The sequence below is a fragment of the Rhopalosiphum maidis genome, chromosome 3 (genome assembly GCF_003676215.2).
Source record: "Rhopalosiphum maidis isolate BTI-1 chromosome 3, ASM367621v3, whole genome shotgun sequence".
Lineage (NCBI taxonomy): Eukaryota > Metazoa > Arthropoda > Insecta > Hemiptera > Aphididae > Rhopalosiphum > Rhopalosiphum maidis.
Genome location: NC_040879.1, coordinates 32,290,917 through 32,307,567, shown reverse-complemented (window position 1 = coordinate 32,307,567; position 16,651 = coordinate 32,290,917). Strand labels below are relative to the sequence as shown.

The following is a 16,651-nucleotide window of genomic DNA, read 5'->3' as shown; positions in this document are numbered from 1 at the left end:
TGTTTTGGTGTATATTGTATGAATTTAGTAAAACGTTTCGCGTTATACGATTTACTTGGCGAGACAGAGTCGGCTTGAAACGCGGTTAGCCGCGATAGTGTACAGAGTGAGCGATACCTACAGCTGCAGATTTACCGGGATACGGCGATAATATAATATTATTTTTGGTGTTATTTTGAAAAGTCGGCGAATCCGTTCGGCGTGGCGTGCGACAATAAGCATTTTCGTTTCGATCAGTGTATAACTATTGTAAGTTGCTTTTATTCCACTAATATACATTTTCACTTATTGTATCTAGGTACATAACCGTCTTATTATCACGCAAATGCTTAATAATGATATTATAAATATATGATATTGTTCTTAAAATAGAGAGAACGGTCGACATTACCGCGGGTAAGCTGTAAAAAATTATTTCACCATCTTATGTTTATTTACTTTTGTTTGTTTTACACTAGTTTTGATGTTGTTATTATATTTTCATCGAATCGTGTCTATGGAAACATATGTATTATAATTTATAACACACACATTAGACCATAGTGAATATAGCATGATTATCTACCGTGTATATATTGCATGTGATTTCTTTGATGTGTTGATTCCATTTACCAGTATGAATAACGAACTTAAGAACTGTTTTTGGAAATATTTAAATTATGGTTACTGTAGTTTGTATTGCACGGTTTAATGCCTACATTATTTTATTCAATCGTTTCTTGAATAACAATTTCAACCACGGGAGAATTATGATTGCATTCTTGCGTTTAAAGTCGAATTGCGTACAAACATAATTCAACACACATTCATTTAAAAATATTGTGTGCATTGAATGATAACGTTTTTTTTTTTTTTTATATAGTAAGGTACGTCTATATTTATCTATGCTTCCTTCCCGACTCAGACGTTTCCATTCGTTTTTAGAACCCTAGTTTGACCTTATGGTTTCACATATTATCTATTTAAACTTAAGTATTAAAAAAAAGCAAGAGTCTGTCCTCGTTAGATTCGCTCGACCTTAATATTATCACGATTTTATTCGGTCAGATATACAATAGACGGAGAGACACCAACCTCGTACTCAATTAATACCTACTTCTAATACCTATGACTAGTTAAATTCTTAATGCGTTAGTTTCTAAAAAACAACTCCCTAAACATTCAAATTTTTGAAAAACATGTTCACTCTTTCGTTTAGTATCACTGTTAAAAAATCCTTACACATATTATAATTAACCATATAACAGAGTTGGGTCGTACATCTTCGTCCAATGTAATAAAACAAAATTCTATTAATAATTAATATAAACAAATAAATTATTTTGAGTATTTATATTTTTTATATATGATGACTAACGATACATTTTTACTAACGATTTCTAATCACGATTAAAATAATTAGTAGCTGAACGTTCCGTTTGATTAATCTGTGACCTTAAATTTAATTTATCATGTACCCATACCTACATCAAACAATAGTGCGTTTTAGACATGAATAGCAAAGAAAAACTCTATAATATTTTTATGCATGTCTAGAAATTTATAGGTACTATTTTTAATTATGTTCCTGCACAATATTCTTGATTTTTCATTACACTAGTCTGTTTTTAGTTTTCAACATTCCACATAATGTTTACTAAAAAACTGCAATCTAAAAATGTATGTTTAAGTCTTAATAATTTACTATTTTTTATTAAACATTAGAATAAATAATAATATGTTTATTTAATTTATTACTACAAAATGTTGTGATTGATTATTGATAGAGATGACAGATGAGCGATATATCATTATTACTCTATAGAAATAATCTGTTTACAATATTAACAAAAAATATTGATATTAACCGTTTTTTAAGAGGTTAGATATTTTTTATATTAACCTTTAGAACCTTCACTAAGTGGCTTTTTTTTCTTGAATCAGCGCAATAAATTATAATTTAAGATACTTTAAGACTAATAAATTAACATTTAATTAAATTGAATGTAAAGTATTTTTAGGAATCGTCTATTGTTATTAATATTTAAATAAAAAAATGTATTAGTATTTACGATAAATTATAATTATGGATTTCGATGCAATTTGCATTGTTTTCCAGACCTTATTGAGCGAAGCTCGTTTTGTAGCAAATTTGTCTTATTCACTTTTAAATGAGAATAAGAAAGTCTTATTTGTATTTTTTTTAATTTAACTAACTTTTAGATCATTTTTTTTAATTTGTTAGGGCATTTTAAAGTTTTTGAAACATTCTTTGAGTTTTTAAAAACAAAATATGAATTTAAAATTTTAACACATCAAAATGATTTTTATATAAAAATAACAGATAATAAAGTAAGCACTCGTAATTCGTATTATATTAGCGGACAATAGCTAAAATGTCAAAACCTATATAACAAGTCTAAAATACCTCTACGGTAAAACTAACGTGGTTAATGTAAATAATATTAAGTTAAACCACATAATATTATTAGTAAAAAAAAAAAATCAAAAGTTACGTAGAAAAAATAATAGGCAAATAACGACATCAGCATTACACATAATAATAATAAATTATTTCATTGGCAATAATTAATTTATATGATTATTATTTAATAATTGACGTATAACTGAAGTTCATTAGTAATAATATAAAAGTAAACAATATTCAAATAAATATTTATTTTATAATTGGAAAAAAAAATCAATACAAAATAAAAATTATATAATTTTATCGAAAAACAATAAAGTTTATTACGAGTATAGTAAACAATAAAGTCATAATATCAAATCATGATTAACTTGAACTTTGAAGTGATTCGGTTTAGTTGATCAAAATTTAATATTTTCTACTACCATTTATGAGTTATATTTTAACTTTTTGCATCTATATATATATAATACAATATATCTATCTATATTTCTCATATTTAATTGTGTACTTATACCCACTGTTTAGTGCTTACAATAATTTTATACCCATGTGACCATATATGATAGTTTAGCTCATGAATTTATTATAACCAATAATTATGATGTTTAATTAAACTCAATGGACTTAAATTACCATTAATAAAACATAAAGGAAATCAAACCAAGTCACATATACATTTAAAAGTAGATACAGGTTGTTATAATACAATTAATATCATAAACGATAAAAGTTAATTTAAAGTTAATTAACAAATAAATAATAATTGGTATATTAAACGCGATGGTAGTTACAAGTACTTTAGCTTAGGCGGGAATGTAAGTTAATAATAATATAATATACAATTTTTCATAAGATCCACAATAGTATTGTGGTAACCATGGCAACTTATTCCAATTGGATGGACTATGGACAGACACTGCAGACGTACTTGACATACGCGTAATACCTAATTATACTGCGCAGTACTTTAATAATAGTACCTGCCTACACAGTAGAGAAATCCATAATCAAGAAGACGTAATTAAGAAAATCGGTTACCTACCAAAAATATTGACAGTTTAATTGAAAGTAAAGAGTTTATTTTAAGACAGTTATAAATTTGTACAGCGAAAAGTACGTTAACGAACACTCAATCTACTGGGAATAATATCCAGCTTGTAGTATAAATCACGTTTTAAAGGTGACGTTAAAAACTCGAGTGTAGAAAATGTTTAATTAATATTTAATTAACAGGTAGTTGATAATGACAAAAGTTTCAACGGCATCTAATAAATCGTTACATCTAACCGGGATCGGATTGGCAGTCCAGGCGTTTTATATAAATTTAACACTGGACACTGTGATGGGTGGTGATTTTATTCAGTTAAAGCCTGCAGGACCACCCATCATAAATCCGGCGGGAGTCTGGAGCGTGGACCAAGTACCCCAGGGATATGCTACAGCTGGCAGTAATTTGGCGTTAAACGGATTGCAAGCGTTACAGGCGTTCGGTGGAAACAAAATCGATGCCAACGGATATCGAGACCAGAATGGGTTCTACCGAGACAATAACGGTGCACTGAACGGATATGACGTCGGCAATACGTACGGCGGTGAGTTTTTACGAATTGCAAGTACTATTTAACTACGCATGATGTATACACGTTAACGATAAGAGTAAATAAAATCAAAGGTGTCAACGACCGTGGCGTTACAAGTGTCGAAGGCGGAGCGTATGGCGGGATAAACGGACGGAACAAGGGACATCAAGTCGCCGGATTCAGCACTTCGTATCAAAAAAACGAGAGCGGCAATAAAGCTACGTATTATGACGACGGTCTTGGACACGGCGGAGTGATTCAGTATGGTGCAAAAGACCAGAGGTAATGTGTTATTACATCAAGTAGAATAATAAATCAAATGATTGGTTTTTATTGGTTTTATTGTTTTGTGTTAGTAAAATGTTATGAGAAAAAAAGCTGTTTAGATATAACAAGTGTATATTTATATATTTTTTAAATAATTGTGTATTAAATTAAATGACATAAGTGTATACATAGTAATATCGTTATACATGTCACTGTCATCGCACTAAACTTCTAATTTAATAATCCGATTTATTTGACACGGGTCTTGACACGTTTACTTTATCAAATCATAATTGGATCGTAATGATACAAACAAAAATAAAACGATTTTCAAGTGGCATTTTTTTACGAGACTGGTGCATTTTTCTGGGGTGTTTTTATTATTATTATTTTTTCACGACATCAAATCCAAATTCGCAACGTCCGGTTTGCCGCATATTATTACATCACGTTAGCCACAATCACGTCTTCTCGGTTACGCGATGCGACATTAGTTTTTCGGAGGGTGCCATGACGACAGTGGAGTGTATAGTAACGCTTTTGGTTTTTGCGATTCACAGGTTCAGAGACGGCGAAGGCAAGGCGTTCGGTGGGGGCTACCACGATTCGTCGGTGAAGACGAACGCGGTCGGCCAACAAGGCCAGTACGGCAACGGCAACGGTTACCACACCGCCGGCGGCCAGGCCGGCGACGCCGTCAACAATCAGCTGTACGGCACGCGGTCCGACAGCGGCCCGGGCATCGTGGCCGGCACGCCGTTTTTGGTGTCCACCGCCGACCCGCTACCGCCGGTCGTCCACCTGCCGCCGCAGTACGTGCAACAAGCCCCGCAGTACGTGCCCGCGGCCCCGCAGTACGTGCCGCAGGCCACTTACGCGCCCCAGGCCGGCTCGCAGTACGTCCCGCAGTCCCCGTACATCCCGCAGGCTCCGCTCGTGGGCCAGGCCCCGTTCGCGGCCCAGGTCCCGTTCGCGGCCCAGGCCCCCGTTTTGTACCAGAACAACATACCGCAATTGCCGCCGGTCATACAGCAGCAGCCGCCGGGATCGATACTGCCGCCGTACAACGTGCAATTGCCCGCCCTCACGCTGTCGGCCCGCTCGCCGTCCGGCCAATACGTCGTGCCCATGCCGCCCAAACTGTACGTGGACAAGCCCAACGCCACCAAAACGGACGGTTGACCACTACGAACCGTTATTATCGCAGTATATTATTTTTACGTTGTTGTCTATTAATACATTATATTATAATATTATGTACGATATCATGGCGAGTCGATGGTTGTTCGTTCGGATTAGATTATATAAGAACAATAATATTATGCGTTTCTGTATTTAGATACACATACGCGTATGTGCATATTAATTGTACGGAGTTGTATATGTTGATAATATTATTAATCCGTGTGCTTAAAACGGTTAATAAATTTAAACCGCACAGGTAATGATGAGACTTCGATTCAAAACGCGCCGTGCGTTATGTTTAATAAATGTGTGGAATATCAAACGGGTACGCGAGTTTGGCGCTGTACATTACATTTTACTGTCGTGAGACGCTATCAAAACATTCAAAACTACATTTTAGATCACATTTATCTAATACTTTTTTTTTTTTTAACTCGGAGTTAATATTCCACATTGTTTATTTATACGAAGCGATTGCAGATTGTTTTTTTATTATTTGTTTACGACTAGACCTCTCGGATTTACTTATGACTCAGGGGACAAGCCTTATTCTCCGGGGAAGAGGGGTAAATCAGTGTATCCTTCTCTCGCGTCGTAGTATATACGCACCGGCGAGGGCGATAATAAATTCTTGTAGCAACTGGAAATTCAGTACCTCCGAAATGTATTTGACGTTTTCCGTGAATAACAATACTTTTAAGAAGTCGGCGAATTTCTAACCGAAGTAAGTACTTATGGCGTAAGCGCGAAAGCGACTGTAATAGAAGTAGTATTGTGTCACTCGTATATACGCACTTTATGAATTTATGATGAAATTGATGAATCTCATTCATTGTTGATAAAAGTCCGTTTTAGTTTTTTTAAGTACGTTAATTTATAAACGAAGAAAAATATTAAAAGCATATAATGTTTTATTTTTAATTTGATGATGGTTTTATATCAGAACTAGCTTAAACTATTCATATATACGGACCGCAATGGAAAAATAATACGTTTCGGCTGTTAATAGAAGGTATCTACCTATAACATAATATAATATGTATAATAATTTAGTCCTAAAGTATAGTAGGTATAAATCAGTAGAATTTTATTTATTTTACCTAACCTTAAGGTATTGAATTTATGACTATTTATGACTTATATATATATACTCGTGATAATGCAACAATTATTGACGATGATCGTTAATTTAAATTTAATACGTTTTCTTCATACTATTTTATTTTTACAAAACATAAGAATTCGAAGTTTAAAACAAGTAAAAGGTTATTTTTCTTTAGAATGGTAAAAAAAAAGAGGTATATTTTAGCCCAAAACAATTAAAACTATCGATTTGTACCGACCTTCTCTCGAAATGACGCATCTGGAAAATTCGCTTATAAATAATAAAATATGTCTTTCAATTAATTACAAGAAGTATATTACTGCCTACCTATATTCTGTCTATAAACGTGAGTTATATTCTCTATGGTGCGTCGATAACTAATTATGATTGAACCATAAATCCTTTTCGTTATGTTGAAAAATGCAAAACCTATATGTGTATTATTTGGCGAATACGTTTATTTTATATGGTATGATATGACCTATATAATTTCATTATTTACCATAAAACAAAAAGAAAAAGCTATTAGAAAATTATAAATTGAAAGTAAATGAAGTATTGTCTCAATATTTAAATTTATTGTTTATTTTTAAAAGACTTTTATAATATTTGTTCCATAATCTTTATTTTCACCACTGATAATTTCATTGCAGTGTGACATCCTAACAATATACCGTGTTAATCAATTTTTTTATTATGTAGTAGTATTGTCGACTTGTCGTATTTAAAGTAGCAAGTAACTCGTCTAAGCTATTACTAAATAATGGAAATACTATTTTTAAATTTATTATCATCTATACTATTCAATATTTACCCAGTCAACGATTTATACTATGTAATATATATATTATTATATAAAATATTTTTATTAAAACTGTTCACGGAAAGATGATTATTTTGTTTTGGTACTTGCATATTGTTTAGTCTTTCAGATGATTAAGTGTTAAATCTTTTAATATTTCACAAACATCTAAAAATATTGATTTTTTTTTGTTATTCAATAACTCAATAAATTTTTAAAGAGTTTTTACTGAATAAAACAGTTTCTTTTAAAAGGATATCTGAAATTTAATATTGTGTATTTTAATCTGTTATAATTCTTTTTTATTATTCTCTCCAACTGAAGCTTATAATTGGATAAATTAAATACTGTGAATTTGGTATCCAATTTGCTATAATTATCAAACATAAAGGTACAAACGAAGGTATTGTACGTTAATCATACACCAAGTTATGATCATTTTAAATTTATAATATTTTACTTATTATACTCATAACTTGCTTAAAAATTGAAATAACTATTATTCAAGTGATATATTTACTTTTATAAAAATAATGTATCATCAGAATTATTTTACTTCAAAGTGAACAAAAATATTTCTGCTGGTGGTTATATACAAAGAATCATGTTCTTTAAGTTTTTTTTATAGTATTTATTTTGTTCGTGATAACACTGAAAACTATTATAATAATTATTAGATAAATTTGATTATGTATTATTATATTAAGAATAATTAAATCGTCGTCCAAAAGTGGTGTATTTTAAAGAGGGGTACTGATGCTTTCTCCACTATTTTTTTACACTATCCTTCATAATATATATGATCATATAATATATAGAATTTTAACTTTCTTAAAAGCTGTATTACAATTTAAAATATTTATTAAATATTAACATTGTAAATGGGAGTTATATTGCTTTAGTTAATACCAAAAATTAAATGTTATTATAAATTTAAATGTAATTAATAAAAATTAAAAAAATATTGTATTTAAATACGCAATCAACATCTAAACTATTTATTTTTAAATAAAATTCCCGGTTGAGTCACAAAGTCATAAAATTGGTTTAAAATTAACCTTCGTAAAGCCTTTTTATTTTTAATAAAAATCATCTTTACACCGGGTTTGTAAAGTTTTGTAATAAAATAAAGATTATATTATTAAACAGTATTAATAATTAAAATATAATTCACACACATGTTAATCAGAGAAAACGAACACGAAATAGTGATAGTTTTTATTATTTTGTTTTAAAGTACTTTTTATCTGCGTAATTTTCATTTAGTATAAATCTTGTGTTAACGTGATTTTAGTACTTCTATAACGCCTAGTATGTAACTACAAAACCACCTTAACTAGATCTCTAACCTTAATCTAATCATAAATAAATCGATTAAGCTCTTGCAAAATAATGTATTGATACAAGCTATAATATTTGTGTCTAATAATACTGATTAGTAGTTACGAGTGTTACGATCAATTAATTGGTCTACATTTTGGGCCCACTGCCATTCTACACATCATATTATGTATATTATTATCAATAGAAATTCTACTTCTCCCTTCCTCGCTTCGAAAGAAAACATTTAGATTATTGTCTATGCGCTCGCTATACTCCATAAAATATATTGTCACAATAATTGTCATGATAAAAAAAAAAAAAAAAAAAAAAAAAAAACAACAATAAATCAGTTATAACACGATTGCTTGTCTGTTCTATTATTATCACTAAATAAATCCATGTATTTTTCAAAAGAAAAAGTCATTTCGTCGTAATTGTATTATAAGCCCTCCGTATAATATTATTAAAACGGATTACCACGCCCATCGATTATACATGCCGGTTGCAAGAGTTGGGATGTATTATAGGCAACTATTTTACGAGGGGTGTAAATATTATGATAGAGAGAACAATTTGCGATTTTCATTATTTTATGATTTATTATCATACAACCCTAATACATATTTAACGAATCAATATAGATATAATAATATAGGAAAATAACGATAAGACCCAATTATCTCTTTACGAAACATTGGATTAATATATTATAGTAGTGTATATACGTATATAATTTAATGATTGGCATAAACTGTTGTGATAAAAGAGAATTGGGATTTAGTCAAGATGAATAGATGAATAAATGTTTTTTTTTTGTTCTAAATGGAAGTTCGATATAATATTATGCTTTGGTTTAATCCCGGTGTTTTTTTCGTCGTTTGAAAGTTTTTTTCAAGAGGATAATATAATATTATAAAGTTCCAAGAGTATCATATACATTGAAGTCTTATTATTGAATAGACATTAAACAGTTAATAATTGTATTATGTATAAACACTAAACCTCTGAATAGCGACACACTTAATCACCAAAATATTGTCCGATATTTAGAAGGGGTAAAGTTTTGCTATTCATAAAGAGTAAATGTATAAAAAGAAAAGTATGCCTTATATAGGTTAAATTAAATTATAATGTTTTAATGATATAATAATTTTAATATTTTAATACAGACATATTTAAATAAATATAAAAAAATAAATACATACATGCTTTTAATAACAATTCAATTGGTTTTTGAACGAGTTTGTTATTTTTATTGCGCGTTTATCTATCGTCGTTTTGTCATTATTTTTGAATTAAGAATGAAATATGTGTAATGTGTTCAATATTCAGAAGTTATTTAATTGAAAACTAGTGAAAATATTCCTGTTCTCAAAAATTGATATTGGGAAGTTAGAAGATATTTTACTATATATAAACATAATGTATTAATTTTATTATCTTATAATGTATACCTACGTCAATACTTATGTAGGTAGATAATTGGACTTGGTGTGCATATTACAATAATTAATTATATTTTGTGCATAAAAAAATTATTATTTGAGTTATAGGCGAATTTTTCAAATATCTGCTATTAACATTTTTGGATTACAAAAAAATAATAATACTCATTTAAGAAAAAATCATCATACGTTTGAGCATCCAATTTTGTCCACTTCAAATACTATCATAAAATAACTTCTGTGGTCTACAGTAGGATATGATTTAATTAAACTAAATTTTCAAGACTTCTAAAAATATAAAATATAATGTATTATATTCAGGGGTCCTATTTATGAATAGTAAGGGTCTTTGTATTTTTTTTGGAGTTTCTTCCAATATTAGTAGTTACACATCAGCCTCTGAGAAACTAATTAAAATATATTGGTATATATTAGGCATATTGTACTAATAATATTGAGTTTGTAAAGACTGAAGAATAAAATCAAACTAATGAAATATATTTCTAAATTTAATTAGAAAATATTTCAAATTTTAATACACCTAAAATCAATGAATTACCGAATTAGGATATATTTTAAATGGAAAATTAAATTTAACATCTTTACTTCTTACCATTATTTCAAAAATAATATAAAACAACTTTAAAAAATATTATAAATTAATATCATATATGTATTATGTGAAATATTATTAAAACGACAGTTGGCTGTTTTTAATTATTTACTTATATTATATTACTAATAATATAATCGAAAATATTGTCACAAATCGTTAATTTGTATTATCATAGTATATAAATACACATTATAGCTACACTAAATAAGTAAAACAAGTTATTGATAATGATTTTTTAACATATAAATTCCAAAAATTATTTTTCATATTAAAAAAACTGCTAAATCACTGCACAATTCAATAACTGGTGGTCCTTGAAATTTGAAACCTAAATTAACGCAGTTTTTTTGGCGATTAGGTAGGGCGAGCAGCTGCTTAACCAGTACGCCCCGTGGCTACGCTTATGAATATGATCCCTACTTGAATAGTTTTATTATTAAGATACTAAACTATTAAAGTCAGTTAGAAAAATAAACAATTTATTTATTTAAGAAGTACTAAAATAAGTAATAAATATAATTTGGTATTAATAGCAGGTTACTATAGATTATTTATACTTTAAAATGTACACCCGTCTAAGAATTAAAGCTTAATTCAGTGATATCACGACTCACGAGGCTACTTTTTTAGGACAGTTTCTCTTTTAACTTTTTATTTTAACCTTAATAATAATTAAATTAATTTTAATACTGATTTGAGTCCCTTAATACTATGATTCATTTTAAATAATAGATAACATTAACTTTCAAATTATAATTAATAATTTAAAAAACCATAATATATTATAAATTGTTCAAGTTAAATCATGTTATTAAACGGATACTGGATGGGTAGTTTCAATGTGTACAATTGTGATTTATAAAATGTATGATATCACTGACTTAACTTATTCTTATACATAGATGATTCTTTTATATCCGTTTTTAAAAGATATTTCATTGTAACTCGGAGTAAGTTTTTTTAAAATATATTATGACGATTGGTAAATCAATATTGAATTTATTTATAATATTATTATCATTAATTGAATACCTATCACCGAGTATAATATTTATAATATTAGAATCGGTCATTAAACATAAATATATGACGAATATTTATGATTGCGATTTAACATATTATATAATGTCATATTATTTATTAATTCATAGTAATTGTTAAAATGTTTAGTGTAAAATAATAATAATTAAAGTAACTCAAAAATGAAATATTTAAGATTAGAATATGGTTATAACAAGATAAAAAAAACAAAAGAAAACAGTTTTAGGCTGTGAGCTGAGACTGTCCGTCAGCCCGTATTAATAAGAATAGTTTATATTATATATAATATAGAATTGTATTGCTAATAATAATTCAATTAAATATTTTATTAATACGGCAGGACGAATTAATTTTAAATGAATACATCGAATTTATGTTCTTAATTATTTTAAAAATTCATATTTATAATATATTTATCGTAGAACTGTGTGAATAAGATTGTGGTAGATATAGATATTAAATATGCAATAGCTCATTAAAATTAATTTATCTATTTTTGAAAATTGCATTGATTACCGAGTACAGTAAAATATAATAGTACTCGTAAAAGATTCGTCTCCGGAAATAACATTTTTGAATTATAACAAAATAATTATTATTTTTAATTATTAAAGTCGTTATTTTTAGTTTGACTATTAAATTTTATAAAAATTATAACTTCACATATTAACAAAAGTGAATTGTACATAAATAATTTTGAGATTTTTGGGCTTATAATATAAAAATAATCTTTTAAAGAGCTTTGTATTTAATTTTCAAGACTTAAAATAAAAATAAAATTGAAAAATGTATAATACATTTTAACTAAAAAATAATAAGCAAATTTTAATAATTTTGTCAAAATTTGATTTTCAAACGTTTATAAAAATATTAAAGTTATTTACTTTTATAATTTTTAATTTCTAAAAAAAAATTGATGAGATTTTATGTTAAACAACATTAAGAAAGAACATTTGGTGTCAAGTGTGCTTTGTCATAGAGTAAATGTAATCGTAATTGTAATAAATTTGAATGATAAATTATTATATACGAAAAACAATTCCAAACGATGACAGTCTGTCAGCAGGTATTATATAATATATTTATATTGATATTTAAGTAATTTATTTTACTATTATCAATATTGTAAGAATGAATTTGTATAGCCAAAAAAGTTCAATTTTAAAATATCGCGATAGGTAATATGTATATAAAAATATGATAATAATAACTTTAAAAGTTCCAATTACTCACCTAAAAATTATATTTTTAAATAGCAACAAAATAAGTAAAATCTTTTATATTTTTCGATTAAATGTATAATTTCGTTCAAAGTTTAACTAAAAAAAATTATGCTTATCTACATGTTTCTAGATTTTTTTTCTACAGTAAGAAATACTTATGAAGAACTTTTTATTACATTTTGAATACATATATTACTTTTTTTTATAATAAATTGCAAATTTTTGTGATTTTTACTAATTTTGTAAAAATTGTAACTTCAAATATTTATAAAAAAAAAAAATCATTCAAATGTATCTTTATAAAATAATTATTTTTAAATGGTTATAATGACATTTTCAATATATTATTAAGATATTTGAACATTCTTTTATTTATAGAACAAAATCAAAAAAGATTTAAAATTACAGATATTATCTTTTACTTGCGTAAAAACAGTGAAAATATTATACTTATAAATTGCTACTATGAATATTTGGTTATATACTTAACCTAGCTCTAAGCCTCTAAAATTATATTTTTTTTGTACTCTAACCAAAAAAAATGGCTTTGCTTAAAAATGCTGGTTTATCCGTGATTTATTTTATCTTATTTGATTATTTTGGTAAGTGCTAAGAATTTTTAAGTTAAGTACCAAAAAGATTCAATCTTGATACCAGAAAGTACACTTGACAATGAAAATTTAAGCATTTTTACCTCTTCAGATTGACAAAATAAAACACATCTTTGTGTTTACTGAAACTAAACTTGGAAAAAAGAAATTTATTGTCATTGTCTATAGGTACAATAATTATAATTTAGTAAAATTGTTTTTATTCCCACAATAAATTGTATAAGATTAGACCGTCTATAGGAAAACAGGTTTTCCGATACGACCATGTATTGACAAAATAAATAACATAAATCTTACTACATATACAGTGTAATCGTAAATATTGGTTAATTAAATTCCCTTTTTCATGTGCCGTTCGTTTACTACTTTTAACATATGAAAACCTTACTGGTTTAGATAATGTATAACCATTAAACCTATCAATGCACAACATCTCACTTTTATGTCCAATATGTCTAAAAAGATTACACGAACGACGTTTTGTACGAATTAATGAACATTTCCTAGTAATTGTTCTACACAATATGTGGTTTACCCCATCGTTTGTCAACTAAATTGGATTTCACTAGATATTGGCCTGCCAAATTACTGGCCATTGGTCAATCACGACAATAAGGATACTTTATATATATGTATACGAATATAATATATATGTTTTGGGGATGTGTGCGTGTCTGTAACACGTTATATATGTATATATTCAAACACACACACACACACACACACATATACCCTGACATGCGTGTATTGTTCTTTTTCTAGTATTTATTGCTTTTGGTTATACATCGTTGAAATCAACCCCAATATAAACGTTTGTGTAACACCATTGCAAACAATGATTATTTTTGGTTTAATAAAATGTGAAATACGGTAGACCAATTAACTCATTGTGATACGAATTATATAATGCGAGTAGATGTCCCGTACGCTATTAACGGTACATCTGCACTGGCTAATCGATTTATTGAAAATATTTATACACTGTCATTGCCGTTTATTTCGCATTGTATTATTATTGTTATTATCCTTTGACCGCAGTTTTTGGCCGCGGTGTAATATACTGTACGAGCAAACATGATCAATGAATAGACATCGCGACCATCGCGTACACTGTGTCTACATACAGCCTGCGTATAGACTGACATCGATACTACTATTTATAATCACGGATATTGGTAACGCGTACCTAAGACAATATATTTGTATAGCCGATATTTCACTATATAAATTAAATATGTATATAATATATATCTACAAATATTGACATCTAAATCTACAACAGATAATAGAAATAAAATTTAGTTAAATACCATTTATATTTGCTACCAAAATAAAATAATTAAATTATTCTAATTTGAGTTTAAGAACAGAACAAACAATAATATAACCTGTAGTAGTATAATATATTATAGTTTTATTCGTATAAATAACATTATAATAAGTATATATAATCGTTCAATAAAATATAGTATTTAAATTATAAACAAAATAGTAAATACTATCATTTTTACTAAATAAAACTATCGTTATCTACGCATATTAAACCTGTTGATAAAAAAAAACTTTGTTGTTATTAGGTGAACAATATTTAAATCATTTTCTTACAATAAACGCGTGGTAAATTATGTTAAGTTGTAGATATAGACTCCAAACACACTATTTTATAACGTAGTACGATCGGTTTTAATGGTTTAGAACCTAGGATATTTTACAAACCGATAAGTCCGAAAGAAGATTACGGTGGTCGGAGAAATGGATGAAATTTAAATAGAATCGTTTTGTTGACGTTTGAAATGATTGGAATGGAGTTTATGATTTAAAACATAGTAGTTATGTAATATGAGATCATTTCAAACGCTTTTACTGCCCCTACCATATAAAACTTATGTTTTTATAGAAAGTCGTAAATTAAATTATTGTACGATTTGCTTCAATAAACTATTTAACCTCAATTACAGAAACGCAAGAAAAAAGTAAACAACTTACCAAAACACCTCTTTTAAAAATCTTAGGAATCTCCAACAGAAAAGTCGAACAAAATATTACAATTTAAAAAAAATATCAGAATTAAATAAACAAATTTAATAATATTTTTGAGAAACAAAATATTAAAATTAAAAAAAAAAAAATTAAACCTGAACGCTAATATTAAGTAATAGCCTTCATTGTTGTTGAATCAAATAAATCCGGTAAAAAAAAAAGCTATTTAATATAATATAATTAAATCATCAAAACTTATAATTAACTTTATCAGAATGTTTTTAATTATTTAACAAAGAAAAACAATTAAAATATTATACTTTTAATAGAACGTCAGAATATAAAAATAAACAGAAGGTTTATAGTTTAGATATCTATATACCTAATATGTTTTCAACTTTAAAACTTTTTTCATTTGCAACTATTTTGGTACAGACCTTTGGACGCGTTTATATTCGATAAAAACCTACTCATTGTAAAATTAAACGGAATAAATCAATAAAAAAAAAAAAAAAAATCTATTAACGTCTGTTGCTCTCGAAGCACCAACACGAGTTATCTATTTCGCGATGTCGATGACATGGCGATAAGTGATAATCGTTCGAACAGAATGATTATATTATTGTTTCTGGCACCGATATTTGATTACATAATTATTAATTATTCACCGCGTTAACGTAACCCGAAATCCCGTGTACATCATAACTCCGTTAAATATTATAATACGTTGTATACAACGATCTGTGCGCATTTAAATAGGTGAGCATATAATACAATTTAACTCCCTCTGTTCGTACGTATAACTGTATATAATAGTTATAATCATATTATTTTTGATGGTCCCCTTTTACAATACTATGCCCCACGCACACACACAGCACACACACGCACACACACAGCAATGAGCGGGGTGTTTATTACGCTCGTACCATAAGGCCGCTGTGTATGGGATATAATAATATAACTGCGAACACGAGTGAATTGTGTATCGAACTGAGCGGCGGCGGCGCTCTCTTCTCTCTCTCTCGTCGTCGTCGTCGTCCCGAAGGGATTCCGCCCCATC

At 28.0% G+C, this 16,651-nt stretch overlaps 1 protein-coding gene across 1 annotated transcript; it reads left to right on the top strand.

Annotated features, from left to right (window-relative positions):
- Positions 1-78: 78 nt before the first annotated feature.
- Positions 79-5,456, top strand: LOC113555879. Its single transcript, XM_026960471.1, has 4 exons — positions 79-249; positions 3,644-4,002; positions 4,083-4,272; positions 4,818-5,456. Exons 2-4 carry the CDS (start codon positions 3,654-3,656, stop codon positions 5,437-5,439), a joined length of 1,161 nt encoding a protein of 386 aa, XP_026816272.1. The 5' UTR covers positions 79-249; positions 3,644-3,653; the 3' UTR covers positions 5,440-5,456.
- Positions 5,457-16,651: the final 11,195 nt, after the last annotated feature.

Coding starts and splice junctions, on each gene's coding strand:
- LOC113555879 (XM_026960471.1), top strand. CDS start 3,654: ATGACAAAAGTTTCAACGGCATCTAATAAATCGTTACATCTAACCGGG. Junction 4,003..4,082: donor CGTCGGCAATACGTACGGCG/GTGAGTTTTTAC, acceptor ATAAAATCAAAG/GTGTCAACGACCGTGGCGTT. Junction 4,273..4,817: donor TATGGTGCAAAAGACCAGAG/GTAATGTGTTAT, acceptor TGCGATTCACAG/GTTCAGAGACGGCGAAGGCA.